The following is a 21099-nucleotide window of genomic DNA, read 5'->3' as shown; positions in this document are numbered from 1 at the left end:
CCTAACCTGCCCTTACAAAAAAATGTTGAAGGGACCTGTTTAAGCAGAAAAGAAAGGGTCAAAACTAGAAGCACATCACGAAAGAAAAAACATCTCACTGGTTAAAGCAAACATATAGTAAAGATAGTGGATCAACCACTTATAAAACTGGTATGAAGATTAAAAGATAAAAGTATATAGTAAGACCAACTATATCTACAATAATTAGTTAAGAGATACACAAGATAAAATATGTAACATTTGATATCAATTACTCGCGATCCTGGAGACCCAGGATCGAATCCCACATCAGGCTCCCGGTGCATGGAGCCTGCTTCTCCCTCTGCCTGTGTCTCTGCCTCTCTCTCTCTCTCTCTGTGACTATCATAAATAAATAAAAATTTAAAAAAAAAAATTTAAAAAGGGATCCCTGGGTGGCGCAGCGGTTTGGCGCCTGCCTTTGGCCCAGGGCGCGATCCTGGAGACCCAGGATCGAATCCCACATCAGGCTCCCGGTGCATGGAGCCTGCTTCTCCCTCTGCCTGTGTCTCTGCCTCTCTCTCTCTCTCTCTGTGACTATCATAAATAAATAAAAAATTTAAAAAAAAATTTGATATCAATTACTAAGACCTGACTGGGGAGGACGAAAAATGTAGTGCTTTTAGCATGTGTTTGAACTTGAGTGACTGCCAGCTTAAAATAGACTGCTATATACATAGGGTGTTACATACGAACTTCATGGTAACCACAAACCAAAAACCTGTAGTATATGCACAAAAATAAAGAGAAAAGAATCCAGTATAACACTGAAAGGAAGTCATCAAGTCATAAGGGAAGACAGCAAGAAAAGAAGAGAGGAAGAGAGAACTACAAAAACCATCAAAACACAATTAATAAAATGGCAATAAAAGCACACACCTGGGATGCCTGGGTGGCTCTGCGGTTGAGCACCTGCCTTCGACCCAGGGTGTGATCCTGGAGTCCTGGGATAGAGTCCCACATCGGATCGGGCTCCGTGTGGAGCCTGCTTCTCCCTCTGCCTCTCCCTCTGTGTCTATCGTGAATAAATACATTAAATATTTTATTTATTATTATTATTTTTTTAATTTATGATAGTCACACAGAGAGAGAGAGAGAGGCAAAGACACAGGCAGAGGGAGAAGCAGGCTCCATGCACCGGGAGCCCGATGTGGGATTCGATCCCGGGTCTCCAGGATCGCGCCCTGGGCCAAAGGTAGGCACCAAACCGCTGCGCCACCCAGGGATCCCAAATAAAATATTTTTTAAAAAGTACACACCTATCAATAATTCTTTCAAGCATAAATGGACTTGAGATGTCAGCTCCTCCACAGGTAAAACACATCCAATTTGACATATTTCTCTGGTGTGTAACTTGATGTTCAAGAACTTTGTGTAACATGTCGGCACCTGTGGGACAAAATCAATTAGCGATTTTGTCACTACTACGGTGCGCTATGCCTAGAGAATGGCCTCTCTACTCGTTGGCCCATTTCTGAACACTCACTGGAGTTGTTAGCATTCTTGGTAGAAAGTTAGAGAAGCTAACTCCAGCCAGCTCGTTAAAACGGTGGCTATAAAATCAATTTAATACAAAACACAGGATGACTGAATAAATAAAAAAACCAAGACCTATCTATGTTTCCTTTAAGAGACTCCCTTCAGACCTAAAGACACATACTAACTGAAAGTGAAGGGATAGAAAAAGATGTATATTACATACAAATGGAAACAAAAATAAAGCTGGGATAGCAACACTTTTATCAGACGAAATAGACTTAAAAAAAGAAAAAGACTGTAACAAGACACAGAAGGGCATTATATGGACACCTGAGTGCTCAGTGGTTGAGTGTCTGCTTTTGGCTCAGGTTGTGATCCTGGGGTCCCGCATTGGGCTCCCTGCAGGGAGCCTGCTTCTCCTGGTGTCTCTGCCTCTCTGTCTCTTATGAATAAATAAATAAAATCTTAGGTATTATATGATGATAAAAGTGTCGATCTGAAAAGAGGATAGAATAATTTTAAGTATCTACACACTGAACACCTAAGCACCTACATGTGTAAAGCAAGTATTAACAGACATACAGGGGAAACTGACAGATAACAATAATGAATAGCTTAACACCCCATTTACATCAGTGGATAAATCATGCAGACAGAAAATCCAGCAAGGAAACAGTGGTCTTTTTTTTTTTTTTTTTTTAATTTATGATAGTCACAGAGAGAGAGAGAGAGGCAGAGACACAGGCAGAGGGAGAAGCAGGCTCCATGCACCGGGAGCCCGATGTAGGATTCGATCCCGGGTCTCCAGGATCATGCCCTGGGCCAAAGGCAGGCGCCAAACCGCTGCACCACCCAGGGATCCCGAAACAGTGGTCTTGAATGACACATTAGACCAGATGGACTTAACAGATAATATACAGAACACTTTATTCCCAAACAGTAGAATGCATATGCAAGTGCACATGGAACATTTTCCATGATAGACCATACTAGGCCACAAAATAAATCGCAATAAATTCAAAAATATCTAAATCGCATCGTTATCTATTCTGACCACAACAATATGAAACCAGACATCAATTGCGAGAACAAAACATGGAAGCTACAAAACACATGGAGGCTAAATAACATGCTATTAAACAACCAATGGGTCACTGAAGAAATCAAGGAGGAAATAACAAAATAGCCTGAGATAAATAAAAGTAGAAACACAGCATTCCAAAATCTGTAGGATGTAGCAAAAGCAGTTTTTTTTTAAAGATTTTATTTCTTTATTCATGAAAGACACACACAGAAAGAGGCAGACACACAGGCAGTAAGAGAAGCAGGCTCCATGCTGCTAGCCAGATGTGGGACTCGATCCCTGGACCCCAGGATCACACCCCGGACCGAAGGCAGGCGTTCTATCACTGAGCCACCGAGGCGTCCCAGTTTTGTTTTTTGTTTTTAAGATTTTATTTACTTATTCATGAGAGACAGAGGCAGAGGGAGAAGCAGGCTCCCTCTGGGTAGCCTGATGCAGGACTCGATCCCAGGACCCCAAGATCACGACCTGAGCCAAAGGCAGATGCTCAACCACTGAGCCACCCGGCGTCCCCACACACAGTTTTAAGAGGGAAGTTCAAAGCAATACGGACCTACCTCAAGAAATAAGAAAAATAATCAAAGGGAACAGCTAAGGAAACTAGACAAAGAATAAAGCCCAAAATTAGTAGACGGAAGGCAATAATAAAGATTAGGGCAGAAATAAATGAAAGAAAAACTGAAAAAGCAATAGAAAAGATCAGTGAAAATAAGAGCTGATTCTTTGAAACAACAAACAAAATTAATAAACCTTTAGTCAGACTCATTTTTCTTTTTTTTTTTTAATAATTTTTATTTATTTATGATAGTCACAGAGAGAGAGAGAGACAGGCAGAGACATAGGCAGAGGGAGAAGCAGGCTCCATGCACCGGTAGCCTGAAGTGGGATTCGATCCCGGGTCTCCAGGATCGCGGCCTGGGCCAAAGGCAGGCGCCAAACCGCTGCGCCACCCAGGGATCCCATCATTTTTCTTGATGAAACAAGGCTCAAAAAAAGAGCCCAAAGTCAAAAATGAAGAAGTGACAACCAACACCACAGAAATACAAACAACTATGAGACTAACACAATTATATGTCAACAAATTGAACAACTTAGAAGAAATGGATACATTCCTAGAAACATATAATCTTCCAAGAATGAATAGGAAGAAACAAAATCTGAACAGATTACTAACAATGAAATTGAGTCAGTAATAAAAAAAAAAAATCTCGCAACAAACCTAAGTCCAGGACCAGACGGCTTCACAGGTGAATTCTACCGAATATTTTAAAAAGAATTAACAATACCTGTACTACTCAAACTATTTCAAAAAACTGAAGAGGAAGGAACACTTTCAAAGCTGTTCTTTGTTCTATGAGGCTAGCATCGCCCTGATACCAAAACCAGAAAGATACTATAAAAGTGAAAACTGCAAGACAATGTGCCTGATGAACACTAATGCAAAAGTCTTCAATATGATATTAGCAAAGGATATTCAACAATACATTCAAAGGTTCAGGTAGCATGATCAATTGATTTCAGGGATGCAAAGATGGTTTAATATTTGCAAATCAATGTGATTTAACACGTTAACAAAATGATCATATGATCATCTCAACAGATGCAGGAAAAGCATGAAATAATTCAACATCCATTTATGATAAAAAAGTAGGTATAGAGGGAATATACCTCAACATGATAAAGGTCATATATAACAAACCTAAAATTAACAGCACACACAAAAGTAGAAAGCTAAAAGCTTTTCCTCTAAAATCAAGAATAAAACAAGTATATCCACTCTTACCACTTAAAAAAAAATATTTTATTTATTTATTTATTCATGAGAGACACAGGGAGAGAGAGAGGTAGAGACATAGGCAGAGGGAGAAGCAGGCTCCATGCAGGGAGCCCAATGCGGGACTCGATCCCGGGACTCCAAGATCACGCCCTGGGCTGAAGGCAGGTGCCCAACCACACTAAGCCACCCAGGAACCCCCCTCACTCTTATCACTTTTATTCAACATAGTACTAGCAGTCTTAGCCACAGCAATCAGACAAGAAAAAAGATACAAAAGTATCCAAATTGGTAAGGAAAAAGTAAAACTGTCGCAATTTGTAGATGACATGATACTATATATAGAAAACCCTGAATACTCCATACAACAAAATATTAGAATAAATGAATTCAGTAAGGTTTCAAAATACAGGGTGGCTGGGTGGCTCAGTCAGTGGAGCATCCACTTTGAGCTCAGGTCATGATCCCAGAGTCCCAGGATTGAGCCCATGTTGGGCTCCCTGCTCAGTGGGAAGTCGGCCTCTCCCTCTGCCCATCATCCTACTAGTGCTCGCTCTCTAAATAAAAAAATCTTTATGGAACTCCTGGGTGGCTCAGCAGTTGGTGTCCGCCTTTGACTCACGGTGTGATCCCAGGGTCTGGGATCAAGTCCTATATCAGGCTCCCCACAGGGAGCCTGCTTCACCCTCTGCCTGTGTCTCTGCCTCTGTGTCTCTCATGAACAAATAAAATCTTTAAAAAGTTTCAAAATACAAAATATACATAAATATGCTACATTTTAATTCACTATTAAGTATCAGAAAGAGAAATTAGTAATTCCATTTACAATTGCATGAAGCATATGATACAAAGAAATAAATTTAACCAAGGAGGTGGAAGCCCTATACCCTGAAAATTCTAAGATGCTGATAAAAGAAACTGAAGATGACACAAATGACACAAAACCACAATTACCTCACACAAGTCAGTAACTAGTATCAAAAAGACAAGAACAACTTGTGATGAGCACAGGGTGATGTATGGAACAGTTCAATTACTGTATTGTACTCATGAAACTAATTAATTAAAAATGGGAATTAAAATTAAAACAAAAAAACGAAATGAAAAAAAAGGAGAACAAGTGTTGGTAAAGATGTGGACAAATGGAACTCTTATGCACTGTTGGTGGCCATGTAAATTGGTGCAGGCACTACGACTAACTGTATGAAGGTTCCTCAAAAAATTAAAAATGTTAACATCGGGGATCCCTGGGTGGCGCAGCAGTTTGGCGCCTGCCTTTGGCCCAGGGCGCGATCCTGGAGACCCGGGATCGAGTCCCACGTCGGGCTCCCGGTGCATGGAGCCTGCTTCTCCCTCTGCCTGTGTCTCTGCCTCTCTCTCTCTCTGTGACTATCATAAAAAATTAATTAATTAATTAAAAAATAAATAAATAAAAATAAAAATGTTAACATCGGAAGTTCCACTTCTGGGTATTCACCTGAAGAAAATGAAAACATGAATTCAAAAATGCATATGTATTCCTTTGTTACTTCAGCATTTACAATAGCCAACATATGGAAGCAACTATGTGTCCATCAATAGATGAATCGATAAAAATATGGTATATGTATCCGATGGAGTATTAGTTAGCCATAAAAAATAAAGCAATTTGGCCACTTGTGACAACATGAATGGACCGAGGGGATATTATGTTAAGTGAAATAAGTTAGAGAAAGACAAATACATGATTTCATAGGCAGAATCTAAAAAACAAATGAATAAACAAAACAGAAAGAGACTCATATACAGAGAACTATGGTTGCCCACAGGGAGGAGAACAGGGGGATGGACAAAACACATAAAGTGGATTAAGAGGCACAAACTTCCAGGTATAAAACACACGAGTGACAGGGATGTAAGGTACAGCATAGGGAATACAGTCAATAATACTGTAATAACTACATACGGTGACAGACTTACGGTGCGATCAATTTATAATGTACATAAATGACAAATCTCTATGTTGTACAGCTAAAACTAACAGAATATTGTATGTCAACTATATTTCAATTTTAAAAATACTGAAGTATAGCAGCTTATAACCAACCACATAAACCACACCTTCACATATCCACTTGTTGGATATGTATTTTATAGTTTCTTGCATAAGTTACCAAAAATCAAAGTCTTATGTTTTACAAATTACATACAACCTATAAATACTGTACAGTTACTGCTACCATGCCTTCCCTCTTTCACTGGTAAACCATTCTCTTCTTCTATTAGGAGAAAGTTCCAACTATCATGCTCCCCTACCTCTATTTGCTATGTTACTTGAGGGAAAGGAAGTTACAGTGAAATATATTTGAAAATGGTAGTTTAAACTGTTTTAAACAGGTTATTTGTGCAGGATGCCTCAGACTCTTTAATATGATGATCAACATTATTTTAAATCTTCAAGGGAGTAGGGGAATAAAGTTATGTATGATGTGCAAAACTTATTTGCTCCTGGAATCCTTTCCATGGAACATACTGAGATAAGGGTTCCATGGAACACACTGGAAAACACTGGTTTAGGTACATGTTACATTTTTATAGGCTAGCTTGGTTCTTACTTCATAGTATTAGTTCTACGAAAAAAGTATGTCCTGAGTTTGAAACCCACTTAAAGATGAGCTTGCCAAATGCAACCAAATCATATATATTTAGATATCTATTGCCATTGATTATTTGTGCTTTTGAGCTTTTTCCTAAATGGCATACTAAACTCAAACAAAATACAATTACTCTCAAGTTTTCAGTTTAAAAAAGAAAACAAAAACTCAATCCCTTGAAATATACTACTCCTTAAAACACAGAATGTTTATCAATAATTTAAATAAAGTTTATTTGTAAGGTGGAACTTCTAAAAGAAGAGAATTTCAACATCTAAAAAAACATGGATAAAAAAGCATAATATTAAGTTGGTCTGGATTTGAATCCTGTCATTTAGCATTTATGAGAGATTGAGACTAAATAACTTGGCCAAGAGCTTTTTCCTCCCAGCAAAGTATTAGTAAGAATACTTGTTTTGTGTGGTTGTTTGGAACACATGCTGGATAACAACAAACAATAGGGTTTCTTCTTTTTTTTTTTTAAATATTTTATTTATTTATTCATAGAGACACAGAAAGAGAGAGGCAGAGACACAGGCAGAGGGAGAAGCAGGCTCCACACAGAGAGCCTGACATGGGACTCGATCCACGGTCTCCAGGATCACACCCTGGACTGCAGGCAGCACTAAACCACTGCGCCACTGGGGCTACCCAAATAATAGGTTTTCAAGAAATGGTAGCTCCTGTTATCACTTCCATCACAAAAAACAACTAGTTTGCAACGATATAGTCGAGGAACCTCTCATGGTTTCCAGAACATCTGGCGAATAGAACATGGTCCCGACACAGTCGGACAGCAAGAAAATAAAATCTACAGGTAGAAAACTGTTATTCTACTATAGTTTCTTACAATGTGTTTACTGTACTAAAAAATATTTGTGAATGTCTAGGGGAAAATAGTGCTTCTTTTCCTCAATATTCAATTTATTCTTAACAATCTTTCATACCACTATATTGATTTTAAAGAGGATCACTGCTCAATTTCAGACTGAAAAATGAATAAACAAAAAAGATGATAACAAAAGGATTAAGTAGAAGTGATACTAAGAAGTTGAAAATAAAATCTACCTTGGCTAACTGAACACTAACATATAACTTTCTCCAAAGGAAAATCTAACTTGAATCCTAGACTCATTTTTTATAACAGTCCAATGCCCCATCAATGAGGAACTCATGACACGATGAAAACAGTCTTCATCCTACTGAGCATTGTCATTTTTCATGTCTTATTCCTGAGGTAATTACCTACTTCCTGAACCCAGAAATGAGAGTTTGCCTGTGATTATAGTTTCAAGACAGTTTACAGAAAACAGCCAAACAAATGAGTTACTAAAGGTCTTACCTTTTCTTCACTTATCCACATAAAGAGTATGTGGATACTTTCTCAGAACTCAAAATGACAATACCAAGAACAGAAATCTATGTGGCATGAACATATATATACACATATGTATAAGCTTAAATTCCCCAAAGTGGATTTAAACCAGTAAGAATACTTCAACATTCTAAATTCAAAAAGCAGATATAAATGCTATTTTGTTTATATATCAGAGGTATAACGAGCTAGTAAGTTTAGTTAGGACACTATATAGTTTAGAAGTACTCTGATTGGATCCCATTAAAAAAAGTCATTCAAAATGATAGGCACATTCTTCTAACAGCAAAGAATTCTCCCACTTTTTATTTATTTTGACATATTGGTATTTTCATAAACTTGCAAGTGGAAGATAAGCTCTTCAATAAAAGCCATTTCATATACACAATATACAGAAATTATTTTAAAAGTCTGTTCATATAATGAGTTCTTTTGGTACTGACAAAAAATTAAGATACAAATAATTGACTAGAAATGAAACTATCACTAAGATACGCAGGAGCTACACTTCATTTCAGGAAAAAAAAATTCAGATCTTACTGTGTTAGAAGAATAAAGCACATTTGTTATAGTTTACATTATCATATTCCCTTAAAGCAGGGACTATTTAAAGTTTTTAAATTAAAAAGTATTCAGGATTACTTCTGTCTGTACATTCAGGAACTATCATATCACTGGTTACACACAATTCTCTCATCATGCAAAAAATCTGTTGTTTTCTAAGGTCTAATCAAGTCAAACAATAAACTAGTTACAGCAATTTATTTAGAAGCTGTAAATCAAAGAGGTGCAGAAATTCCACAGTTGAATTGTGTTTCCTGTCTATATGATGGCTGCTCTTTAATATTCTCCATGTATTAGAAGAATAGGCATTGATAGTCAAATAAAAATTTCATTGTAGCAGCAAATGATAGAATATGTGAGAGAAGGAAGAGTTCCTAATTTCAAGACAATCTTTATGATCCTTTATAAAGGTAAAGGACGATGTGTGTATATGTGGAAAGGAGTAAGAAACAAAGGCAGGAGGTTAAGACAGGTGTACAAAGGGAATGTTGAGACTGTATCAGAACTTTATTTATTTATTTAAAAAACTGATCTCAAAGTCTGCCCATCAATTGTACAAAAAACAGTCAGAGCAGATGTTAGTGCAAGTTTAACCTGATAATTTATTTGTGAAAAAAGCTAGTTTTGATGAGGAAAAATTCAATCCTGCCCCTGTAAACATAAAGAAATTCAAGGGGAATTTTAAAGATAGTAGGCCAGAAAATGCAACAGTTACTCTTATAATCCTTTTCAATTAAACAGACAAATCAAGTTGAAGATACATGTTAAAATACTTTTTGCATTGAGTATTTACCAGCTTATATAATCTGTTGTTCCAACTGGACTTTGATTTAAAAAAAAAAAGAAAAAACCTTTTTATAAGAGCTATCACACCTAGAAGTGAAGAAAATAAATTAGATCCCCCCAAAAGATACTATTTTAACCTCTAAAGCATAAAAAGCTATATAATATCTTATACAAATTAACCAGTGTTCTTACAAAAGTAACGCAGTTTAGGACTGATGATATTATGCTATATTTGTGGTGAAGTACTAGGCACAAGAATATATGTATCAATTAGGCATTTTCAGTCTAATTAGTCTCTAAAGTTATTTAATTCTTGGCAATATATAATAATTGGTATGCATTTTGGTACTTAAGTCATGAATTGTTGAGAACAAGAAGCAGTGTATTATAGTAACAGGGTCTGTATCTGACAAACAATTACAGTGTTGAACAAATCTTTTCTACGAACTCTGTGATTTGTTTTGCAGTTGGTCACTTGTAGTAGATCCTGCAAAGATAAAAGAAAAAAAATCAACATAATTTATTGTGTACTGCCAACTTTGGAACTACCTGAGCTAAAGTCCTCTTTTACTGCCATGGATGATAAACATAGAAATCTAATAAACAAATAAGGTATATTTGATGTAGGCTGATTAGTTTGACATAAAAGAATCTGTATACTTCCTAAATATTCTAAAGAGCAGAACAAGAGTGTCTACTTGGTGATGGAACAAAAGGTTTCAGACTGAACATTTCTGTGAATAAATCACAATTAGACAGTTAACTCAAATATCCAAAGTTATAAAAATATTTCAAAACAAGAAAATATTTCCCTAAGAGTCTAAACATACTACTTTTCTTTTTATAAAAACAACAACAAAAAAAAACAGATGAGGATGGGCAGAGGAGGAGAATGACAATGCTCATAAAGTAATGGGCTACATAGAACATAGAGATTTTTTAAGGCTCAAAAAGACTACAGGAGAAATAAGGAGCTTACTTCCCTAAGCCTTATTACATAGTCTTTACTATCCTTGTGGACTTTATGGTGCTAAATAAAAAAATGTCTCCACTGAAGAAAAATAAGGCACTGAGCTAACACAAATTTTAATCATTATATTTATTTTTTTAAAATTATCTTTTAACGATTTTAGTTATTTATTCATGAGAGAGACAGAGAGAGAGGCAGAGACACATGCGGAGGGAGAAGCAGGCTCCATGCAGGGAGCCTGACATGGGACTTGATCCCTGGTCTCCAGGATCACACCCCGGGGCTGCAGGCGGCGCTAAACCGCTGAGCCACCCAGGCTGCCCCCATCTATTATATTTAAAAGAAAAAAATGTATTTATGTACTAAATGTGTGAAATCTAGTATCTTACCAGCAATGATAGACAAAAGGCCAAAGTTATTTTTCAAAAGCAATGGCTTAAAAACAAAACAAAACAAAACAAAAGCAATGGCTTAAAAATAAAAAGCACACAAAAAAAAAAACAACGAAATCTGTGGCACCTAGGTGGCACATTCACTTAAGTCTCCAACTCTTGGTTTCAGCTAAGGTCACATTCTCAGGGCCATGAGATCGAGCCCCACGTCAGGCTCTGCACGGAGAGTGGAATCTGCTTAAGATTCTCTTCCCCTCACCCTCTGTCTCCACCTCCAATCAATCAATCAATCAATCTTAAAAAAAAAAAAATCCTTTTAATCTTTGACACAATGGTACTGGTACAAATTTGCAGCAAACAAGGGACATTTCTAGTGTTTTTTTTTTTTAAGATTTTATTTATTTATTCATTAGACACAGAGAGAGAGAGAGAGTGAGGCAGAGACACAGGCAGAGGGAGAAGCAGGCTCCACGCAGGGAGCCGGACGTGGGACTCGATCCCGCCCTAGGCCGAAGGCAGCGCTAAACTGCTGAGCCACCCCGGGCTGCCCCATTTCTAGTGTTTTTGAACAGAGTCACTAAAAATCAATATTGAAAGTCCAAGCAGAAATTTATGAAAAGTTGTAACCAAAGAAACATTCATTTTGAATACATCAAAATAAATCAAGAGGGAGCCTGGGTGGCTCAGCGGTTTAGCGCCTCCTTCAGCCCAGGGCGTGATCCTGGAGACCCAGGATCGAGTCTCACATCGGGCTCCCTGCATGAAGCCTGCTTCTTCCTCTGCCTGTGTCTCTGCCTCTCTCTCTCTGTGTCTCTCATGAATAAATAAATAAAATCTTTAAAACAAAAAAACAAAAAAACCCAAAATAAATCAAGATACAGGTAAATGGGAAACAAAGATAGATTAAGGTATGTCACCTAAAAATGGATAATAAATTTTAAAAGAGGGAGAGAGAGATATATGACAATAATTACTTGAAATGAAGTTTGTTCACTTAAATATAAGCTAAAAAAAACTATGGTGAATAAAACTGAAGTGAAATGCTATATATATGAAACAAAATGAAAGGCTAACGTATAATATGGAATAAAAAATACTGTAATTAGGATATTAAATAAGGCACAGAGTCATCAGATTCTATCACAAAATCACTCATATTTTATATGTTCAACAAAACAATAATATAATAATGATCTACTTTCCTAAGACTTAAGTATTTGAGGCACCACAAATAAAGTAAGTTACATCTCCAGTTTGCAGTACAAAGCATTAGTTTTCAAGTACAAAGAGTAGGTAAATGGGAACAAAATGTGCATTAGCAATAAAGAAGATTCACCTTCATTAAATACCAGAATTAAAAATAAATAAAATCTATTAGCTATGATGGATCAGGAGTTGGCAGATTGTAAGGACTGACTGTCCAAGACTTAAAAACAAATAAAAATCAGGGCAGCCCAGGTGGCTCAGCAGTTTGGCACCACCTTCAGCCCAGGGCGTGATCCTGGAGGCCAGGGATCGAGTCCCATGTCGGGCTCCCTGCATGGAGCCTGCTTCTCCCTCTGCCTGTGTCTCTGCCTCTCTCTTTCTCTGTCGCTCATGAATAAATAAATAAATAAGAATCTTAAAAAAAACAAAAAACAAAAATCAGACATATTTTGTCAATCCAACAGTCAAAAGAATCAACATTAGAAATTACACACTTTGTACTTGAAAAGATGGTAAATAACAGATCTTGTTTTATTAAAAATACTCTTCTTTTAAAAAGCTTAAACCTTAATTTAGATAAAATATAATCTGAAACATCAAAAACAAAACACAGCTTAATGTGAAGACAAACAAGGGCGCCTGGGTGGCTCAGCGACTGAACATCTGCCTTCAGCCCAGGGCGTGATCCTGGAGTCCCGAGATCAAGTCCCACATCAGGCTCCCTGCATGGAGCCTGCTTCTCCCTCTGCTTGTGTCTCTGCCTCTCTCTCTCTATGTCTCTCATGAATAAATAAAATCTTGAAAAAGAAAAAAAAAAAAAGGTGAAGACAAACATCACTGTTTAAGCCAACTAAACAAAAAATCCCAGCCATATACATATGGTCTTCAATCATATCAACTCTGGGCATAAAAACTTTATTTTGAAATTGGCCAAAGGGGTTGAAATTTTAGAAAGTTTGGCATAATAAATTAAGTCAATATCAAAAATTTTTTTCTAAGGTTTTTCAAACGTGTAAAGCAAAAGAAAGTTGTTATTTAGGCACAAAGAATCACAAGTGTCTCAGTGATAATTTCAGAAACATCTAACCTTGATTTGACTCTTCCGTGTTCATGCTTTCTTCAGCTGCAGTCTCTGACATTTCTTCATCTTCCTCTTCATCATGTAGGTCTTTTGAAATTAATTGTCTAGCTAATTTAATATTCAGTCCTTCATTGTAGTGAAGCTTCCTTTTCATTTCAAACTGTCGCTTTTTTTCTACAAGATACAAAAAGTAGGCTTAGGAAATAGCTCAATGATTAGCAAACTACAGCCTGCATCTGTTTGGTAAATAAACTATTATTGGGGGCAACTGAATGGCTCAGTCGATTAAGCATCTGCTGTCAGCTCAGGTCATGATCCCAGGGTCATGGGATAGAGCCCCACATCAGGCTTTTTGCTCACTGGGGAGTCTGCTTTTCCCTCTGTCTCTCCCCACCACTCATGCTCTCTCTTCCTCTTTCTCTCTCCCAAATAAATAAAATCGTAAAAAAAAAAAAAAAAACACAAAACACCTTATTTAGAACAAAATCATGTTCATTTGTTTCTGTAATGCTTATGGCTACTTTTGAGCTCTATGGTAGGGTTGAGTAGGTGCAATTGAGGCCATGTGGCCCATAAAACCTAAAATATTTACTATCTTGACCTTTACAGAAAAAGTTTACACACTTCTGCTTTAGACAGTTCAAGTACAACTTAATGGGAAAATAGGAATAAATACCATTGGTAGTTATATCTGTGAAGAAAATTTAAAGACATAAGAAAAATCTCCAGAAAGAGTTGAATGGGGAAAAACAAGCTATGTAATACCATATACATGTCAGGTAAAAAGTCTGCATGCATGGGTATGCATACACACAGAAAATAAGACTCAAAAATTAAGTGTTTATTCTGGATTGGGACACCTGGTGACTCAGCGGTTGAGCGTCTGCCTTTGGCTCAGGGTGTGATCCTGGGATCCAGGATTGAGTCTCACATCAGGCTCCCTGCATGGAGCCTGCTTCTCCCTCTGCCTGCGTCTTCTGCCTCTCTGTGTCTCTCATGAATAAATAAATAAAATCTTTAAAAAATTATAATAATAGGGGATCCCTGGGTGGTGCAGCGGTTTGGAGCCTGCCTTTGGTCCAGGGCACGATCCTGGAGACCTGGGATCGAATCCCACATCGGGCTCCCGGTGCATGGAGCCTGCTTCTCACTCAGCCTGTGTCTCTGCCTCTCTCTCTCTGTGACTATCATAAATAAATAAATTGAAAAAAAAATTTGAAAAAAAGAATTAAAAATATTTAAAAAAATAAAATAAAAAATAAAAATAAAAAATAATAATTCTGGGTCAAGGAACTGTGGGGTAACTTTAGTATTTGAGCCTTCCATTTTTATAATTAACTAAAATTCCTTTAAAAATGCTTATCAGCAAAATAAATTCTCATTATCCATTAAGAAACTGCCACGATTTAAAACATTGCTAGCTGAAAACATAACCTCATTCCCTAAGTAATTTTAAGGAAAAGCTGTTACAAGAAACAGTGAAGTAATCCTAGATTATTCTTTTATTTATAGTCTTCACCAAAGAAACATAAGGTTAGCAGCAAATCAATATAACTGATCATATATATATATTTTAACTGATCATATTTTATTAACAGCACTTAAGGACTACTTACAAAGAAACAGTTCTAAGATTTTACAATTTCTTATATCAGTAAATAAAAGGGGAGGTGACATAAAATTGCCAAGTGTTTATTTTCTCAAACGAGAGCATTAAAATTCATTTATCATAGTTTTATTATAGTATTCATGAAAGTACTTTAATGCCACAAAAGCATGGAGAAATCTCTGAATAAGGCTACTCAAAGTACTCTCAATCTCCTTTAATTTAGTTCCAAGTTTTTATAATCACCTGTAAGTATAAATGACTTACACTTATTTATGTTTCAAAAGCAGACATTTATAGTTCTTGTTAATACTGATCAATCACTTTTCAGCCTCTATTTGGGTTGGGAGAAGAAAAGTTCTGAGACCACCAACCACCATCTATCTCAGTATTATTCCATAAACATTTGTTTCAAACAACCAAGATCTTGCCAGGCATCTTTCTTCTCGGCTTATGAATTACTTTTGTAATCTGTTTTACTCTTTGAGAACTTCATATGGTAGAGGGAAGTCAAATTGAAAAAAAGAGGCCAGTAAAAAGACCAAATCCACATGACATCACATAAATTTTTAGTGATGCCTTTCAAGTATTCAAATGATATAAAAACCAGTATTAAAAAAAAAAAAAACCAGTATTAAGGAACAAACAAAATGGTTTTACAAACTTCAGTAACAAAGTCAGTCATGGAGATGTCAAGAAAAACATAGGGAATATGGTAAAAAATACTGTAATAACACTAAATGGTGACAGACAGTGACTATAGTTATGATGAACATTAAGTAACGTACAGAATTGAATAGATATGTTGTACATCTGAAAACTAATGTAACATCAATTATACTTCAATAACTTTTTTTCAATAATAAATTTTTAAAAATGGTTCTAATTGGGCAGCCCGGGTGGCGCAGCGGTTTAGTGCCGCCTTCAGCCCGGGGTGTGATCCTGGAGACCTGGGATCAAGTCCCGCATTGGGCCCCCTGCATGGAGTCTGCTTCTCCTTCTGCCTGTGTCTCTGCCTCTCTCTCTCATGAATAAATAAATAAAATCTTTGAAAAAAAAAATGGTTCTAATTGCCTTCAATACCAGATCTATTCACTAAAAAGGTAACACTTTTTATCATTACAAAGTAACATGCGATAGAAACTTAAAAAAAAAAAAAAAAACACTTGATTTCCTCAGACAGAAATAAACATCTTATGACTTTAGACTGTTTTCTAAAAAGTTTTCTAAAAATAACTCCTATCGGGCAGCCCCGGTGGCTCAGTGGTTTAGCGCCGCCTGCCGCCCAGGGTGTGATCCTAGAGACCCGGGATCGGGTCCCAAGTCGGGCTCCCTGCATGCGGCCTGCTTCTCCTTCTGCCTGTGTTTCTGCCTTTCTCTGTGTGTGTGTCTCTCATGAATAAATAAATAAAATCTTTAAAAAATAATAATAATAAAATAAAAATAACTTTTTATATATGCTATTTTTTCACTCACCATACAGTCACAATTACAGAAGTCCCAGTTTGCCCAGGGAAGGTTCAGTTTATGCCTATCATCTGAGAAAGTGTATGACCCTTTCTTTTACCATAAAGAGATCCAGAGTCTAGACAATAAGGTACATGAAGATACAGTAAAATTCTGCAATGCACATAAAAGATTTATCTAATTTTTAAATGGTTATAATGCACTGAGTTATCATTTAATTCTCTATTCTTGGGTCAAAGATTTCTAATCTCTTCCTGTATATTTTCAATGTTTTATAGTTTTTATAGTATACAAATACATGTTATGTTTTGGTTCTATTTTCTTAATATGAACTTAGAAATATTTACAAATTGGAATAGACTCTGAGAAACTGACTGCTAGATCAAAGAGTGTCATTTCCTTTTACAGCTTTTGGCTCATATATTCAACTGCCCTCCAGAAAAGCCAAGCCAATTATTCATGTCCACCAATAGTATATGAGTAACTTATTTCTCCACAGTCACACCCAAAGAGAAACTCATTTTTTCTAATCTTTGTTAATCTGAAAATAAAGACAGAGACCATAATATTGCTTATTTACATATGTATGTACGTACTAGGTACGTATGTATGTAGGCCACATGCTCAACCAATATAAGTGGTTGAACTCACAACCCTGAGATCAAGACCTGAGCTGACATCAAGAGTCAGCTGGTAAACCAACTGAGCCACCCAGGCATCCTCATGATGCTGTTTTAATTTGCAGTTTCTTATTCCTAGGAGTTGACATTACAGTATTTCTCTCCTGTGAATAATATTTATAGTCTAAAAAAATGATTTCTTTTTTATTCTAAGAGATGCTGAACTTGGTTTTGCTTGTTATAGATACATTTTAATTTTGGAATATTCAAATTCTTTATGTAAGTTTAAAATACACAATATATTCATTTTGTAGAATGATGGTAATACAAGTGGTCTTAATCTTCTTTATTCATGTTCATTTATCTATAACCTTGTATGGCAGAGCAACATACTACAAAGAGTACAAGGACATTAAGATTTTAGGCCTGAATCTAACAATAATCAACTCTCCAGGTAAATTTCACAAGTGAATTACCTTTTTTATACTTTCTTTTACTATTCTGTAAAATAATGGAGAATACACCAATTATTTAAGTTATTAGAAGTTATTATTTACTAAACACAGTATGATGGAATCAGTGTTAAGTCCTTTAGATTCTTTATCTCATTTAATACTCACAATACCTCTAAATAATTTTATAGTTCCCAACTTGACATGAAGAAACAGGCTCAGAGAAATTACAAATTAGACAAGTGACCTATACCTGGAGTACCAACTTATATTTGTCTGACTCTACAACCAATATCTTAATTGTTATGCTATCAATTACAAGATAATTTTTCTAAGCATTTCTTTTTTTTTCTAAGCATTTCTATCAATAAACAAGGACTTTCAGATATGTAATTGTGTAAAAGCAATAAACACCTACAGGAGTAATTCTACCAGTAGGAATAGAACTTTTGAAATTGTAACCAAACTGTTCCCCCTGCTGGCTAATTCAGAGAATTACAATTTTGGGGGGGGGGAATCCCTTAACAAATACTGACAATACAGGCTAATAATAAATTCCTGTTCTCAATAGATCATATTTTTACGAAAATAATTTAAAAAAAAAAAACAGCTCCAGGGCCGCTCCGGTGGCTCAGTGGTTTACCGCTGCCTTCAGCCCAGGGTGTGATCCTGAAGATCTGGAATCCAGTCCCATGTTGAGCTCCCTGCATGGAGCCTGCTTCTCCCTCTGCCTGTGTCTCTCTCTCTGTCTCTCTGCCTCTCTCTCTCTGTCTCTCATAAATAAATAAAATCTTTAAAAAATAAAAATTAAAAAATTAAAAACCAGCTCCAGAAACCACTTCTACTTGAAACTGTTTTCAAGGGTCTTTGGGGTATATTTTTGGATACTAAGTTAGGAAGTCACTGAGGGTACAAAACATAATAAAACTTGGGATTAGACTATATGTAAAATTTTTTTCTCTTGTACAACAATAACACTCAGAGCATTACAGTTTGTTGAATAAGCTATACTCTGAAGATGACAGACAGGAGTAGCAAATTACATCTTAGGAGTTACACATGACAAAGATCCTGACAACTAGCAAATATTCAGAATCGCAGTTCTAAAGTTTTTGAACTTCTTTATAGTTACAGGTAACATCCAAATTTCACCCACATTTCAAGGCTTCAGGCACACTACTAACTCTTCTTCTTTTTTGTGAGGGTGTGTGTTTTTCTTGCATCTTTTTTCCTATAAATAGGCTTGGTTTTTCCATTTATTTATTTATTTATTTATTTATTTATTTATTTATTTATTTATTTATTTTGGTTTTTCCTTTTAAAAATTGTTTAAGAACTATATAATTTTATTTTCTGAAAAGAGTCTACATTCAACATGGTTCAAAAAGTGGAAAAAGCAACAAGGTGAAATCTCTTCCTTTACTTCTTACCTCCACAGATAACCACTGTTACTTATAAAAACAGAAACCATGAGTAGCTGGCAATGCCTTAACTGTATGGGCTACAAGAGGATCTTCCAACCCTGTTGAGAAGGCTCTTTTATCTCCTTGCCTATGACATTACTGGTTTTTTTGTTGTTGTTCAATGGGACCTATAAAAGATCTTCACTCTACATCTGATCATCTTGGTTCACTTGGTAGACTTCATCACTATTTTAAAACAGAAAAGCACAAGCAACTGGAAATTAGCTCTTATTACTATCCATTTTAAGATCATCCAAACACTCAATGACTCTAAAAGCATTAATATTTACTGAGCATCTATTCTATAACAGATAGTAACAAAGAAAAAAGTAAAAAGAAAGAAGCACCTATAATTACTTAAAAGATAAATTAACACCTTTTCCCAAATTCGTAAAACCAAGGAGGGTGATGTGTGTATGCGGGGGAGAAGGATGCTGCTATCCAATAAACCCATAGAAGTAGAATCTGTATTTTAAAAATGTTGCTCCCTAACCTTCCATCATCCACTTCCTCAAAAGGAAAACCACTTGGCAATCTTCAAATAATAGATTTATTTTAGCAAAAATTATTAGCACACTGCTGAGAGCAGTAAAGGAAATCAACTACCTTGTTCTTCAGGTGAGAGGTCACTATCTTCATCTTCACTGCTTTCTCGTTCATGAACCCGATACTTTGGCTCCGAGCCTTCAGCAGCAGCTAATCTATACAACAATCATTTACAAAGAAATCAACACTGAATTATTTTATTGAATGTCTCATTCATTCAACTCTTGAGTCTCATAAAAACATTTAAAAGATCATTAATATGCCAGTTATAACCTGATGAGGAAAATAAAAAGCAAGAAAGTAGGAATGAGTATAGAAACCAGTAAGCAAAAAGAACAACAGCAGAGAATGACAGAAATCAGTGTACAACAAAGAAATAGAGCTTTTTGTTTATTAATCCACTTATTTTGCCTTTCTTATTTTGAATTTTTTAAAGTTTATGTTTACATAATCTCTAGGTAGCTCAAACTCACAGCCCCAAGAGTCCCATGCTCTTCTGAGCCAGCTCCATCTTACTTCAACCTTTAAAACATAGGATGTTAATTTAAATAAAAACAAAAACAGGGATCCCTGGGTGGCGCAGCGGTTTGGCGCCTGCCTTTGGCCCAGGGCGTGATCCTGGAGACCCGGGATCGAATCCCATGTCGGGCTCCTGGTGCATGGAGCCTGCATCTCCCTCTGCCTGTGTCTCTGCCTCTCTCTCTCTCTCTCTGACTATCATAAATAAATAAAAACAAACAAACAAACAAACAAACAAAAACAACAACAAAAAAAAATCACTAAAAGCACGGGGATTTGACATAAGGAATCTGTGTACCAGGCTCTAGTACTCTAATCTTTCTGCTACCTGCATACTTTGATTTTAATCTAGAAACAAGACTGCAAAAGTTGCTATGAAAAACCCAAATAAATTTGGCTCATGCTTTTTATTTACATGTGTACAAATATAGCAGAATACCTTTAACTCTGTCCAATTAAAAACAAGTAAAACTGTGTAAGTGAAAATACTTCACAGTCATTAGTACTTACTTCTTAGCTAAGATATCTGGAGTCAGGGTTTCAGTGGTTTCTGAATCACTTAATGCATCTTCATCATCACCTACCATACTAGAAGAACAAGCACATTATAATTAATACCTGAACTATAATGTTTCAAGCAGAAAAACAAGGTATAATAATGATAATCCTATTGATTTAGTTATAATATCAACCTATTTATAGCTCTGTTGTCATCTTCCAGGCTTAATTTTAAATTGTTTCTATTCCATGCAAGTATCTGAAAATACAGCATCAAGAAAATCCTCCAGAGGATTTTAAAAAACCACTACTGCAACCATGAAAATAAATACTAAGAACTTGAATCATTTGTAAAAAATAAAAATACTTCAATTATTCCATCTAGTGAGAAGGAACAAATATTTGGAAAATAAAACAAAACCATTGTCTGGTTTTAGAATATGTATTTAAGTCTAGGTAAAATACCATAATTAGATCCTAAAGACCTTATTCAGGACACATTTAAAAGCTATTAGCTTTCCCAATCTACCCTCTAATAAAAAATTTTCTCCCCACTTAATTGCAGA

General features: G+C 36.0%; 1 protein-coding gene across 1 annotated transcript in view; it reads right to left on the bottom strand.

Annotated features, from left to right (window-relative positions):
* Positions 1 to 8644: 8644 nt before the first annotated feature.
* Positions 8645 to 21099, bottom strand: part of PPP1R2 (protein phosphatase 1 regulatory inhibitor subunit 2) — a 30231-nt gene continuing 17776 nt past the window's right edge. Inside the window, 4 exon segments of the mRNA NM_001113168.2 lie at positions 8645 to 10200; positions 13369 to 13536; positions 19577 to 19671; positions 20546 to 20623. Coding sequence (NP_001106639.2) covers positions 10154 to 10200; positions 13369 to 13536; positions 19577 to 19671; positions 20546 to 20623 — 388 coding nt within the window. The 3' untranslated portion in view covers positions 8645 to 10153.

Source organism: Canis lupus, chromosome 33 (assembly GCF_011100685.1).
Source record: "Canis lupus familiaris isolate Mischka breed German Shepherd chromosome 33, alternate assembly UU_Cfam_GSD_1.0, whole genome shotgun sequence".
Taxonomy (NCBI): Eukaryota; Metazoa; Chordata; class Mammalia; order Carnivora; family Canidae; genus Canis; species Canis lupus.
This window is presented reverse-complemented; position numbering and strand designations above follow the sequence as displayed.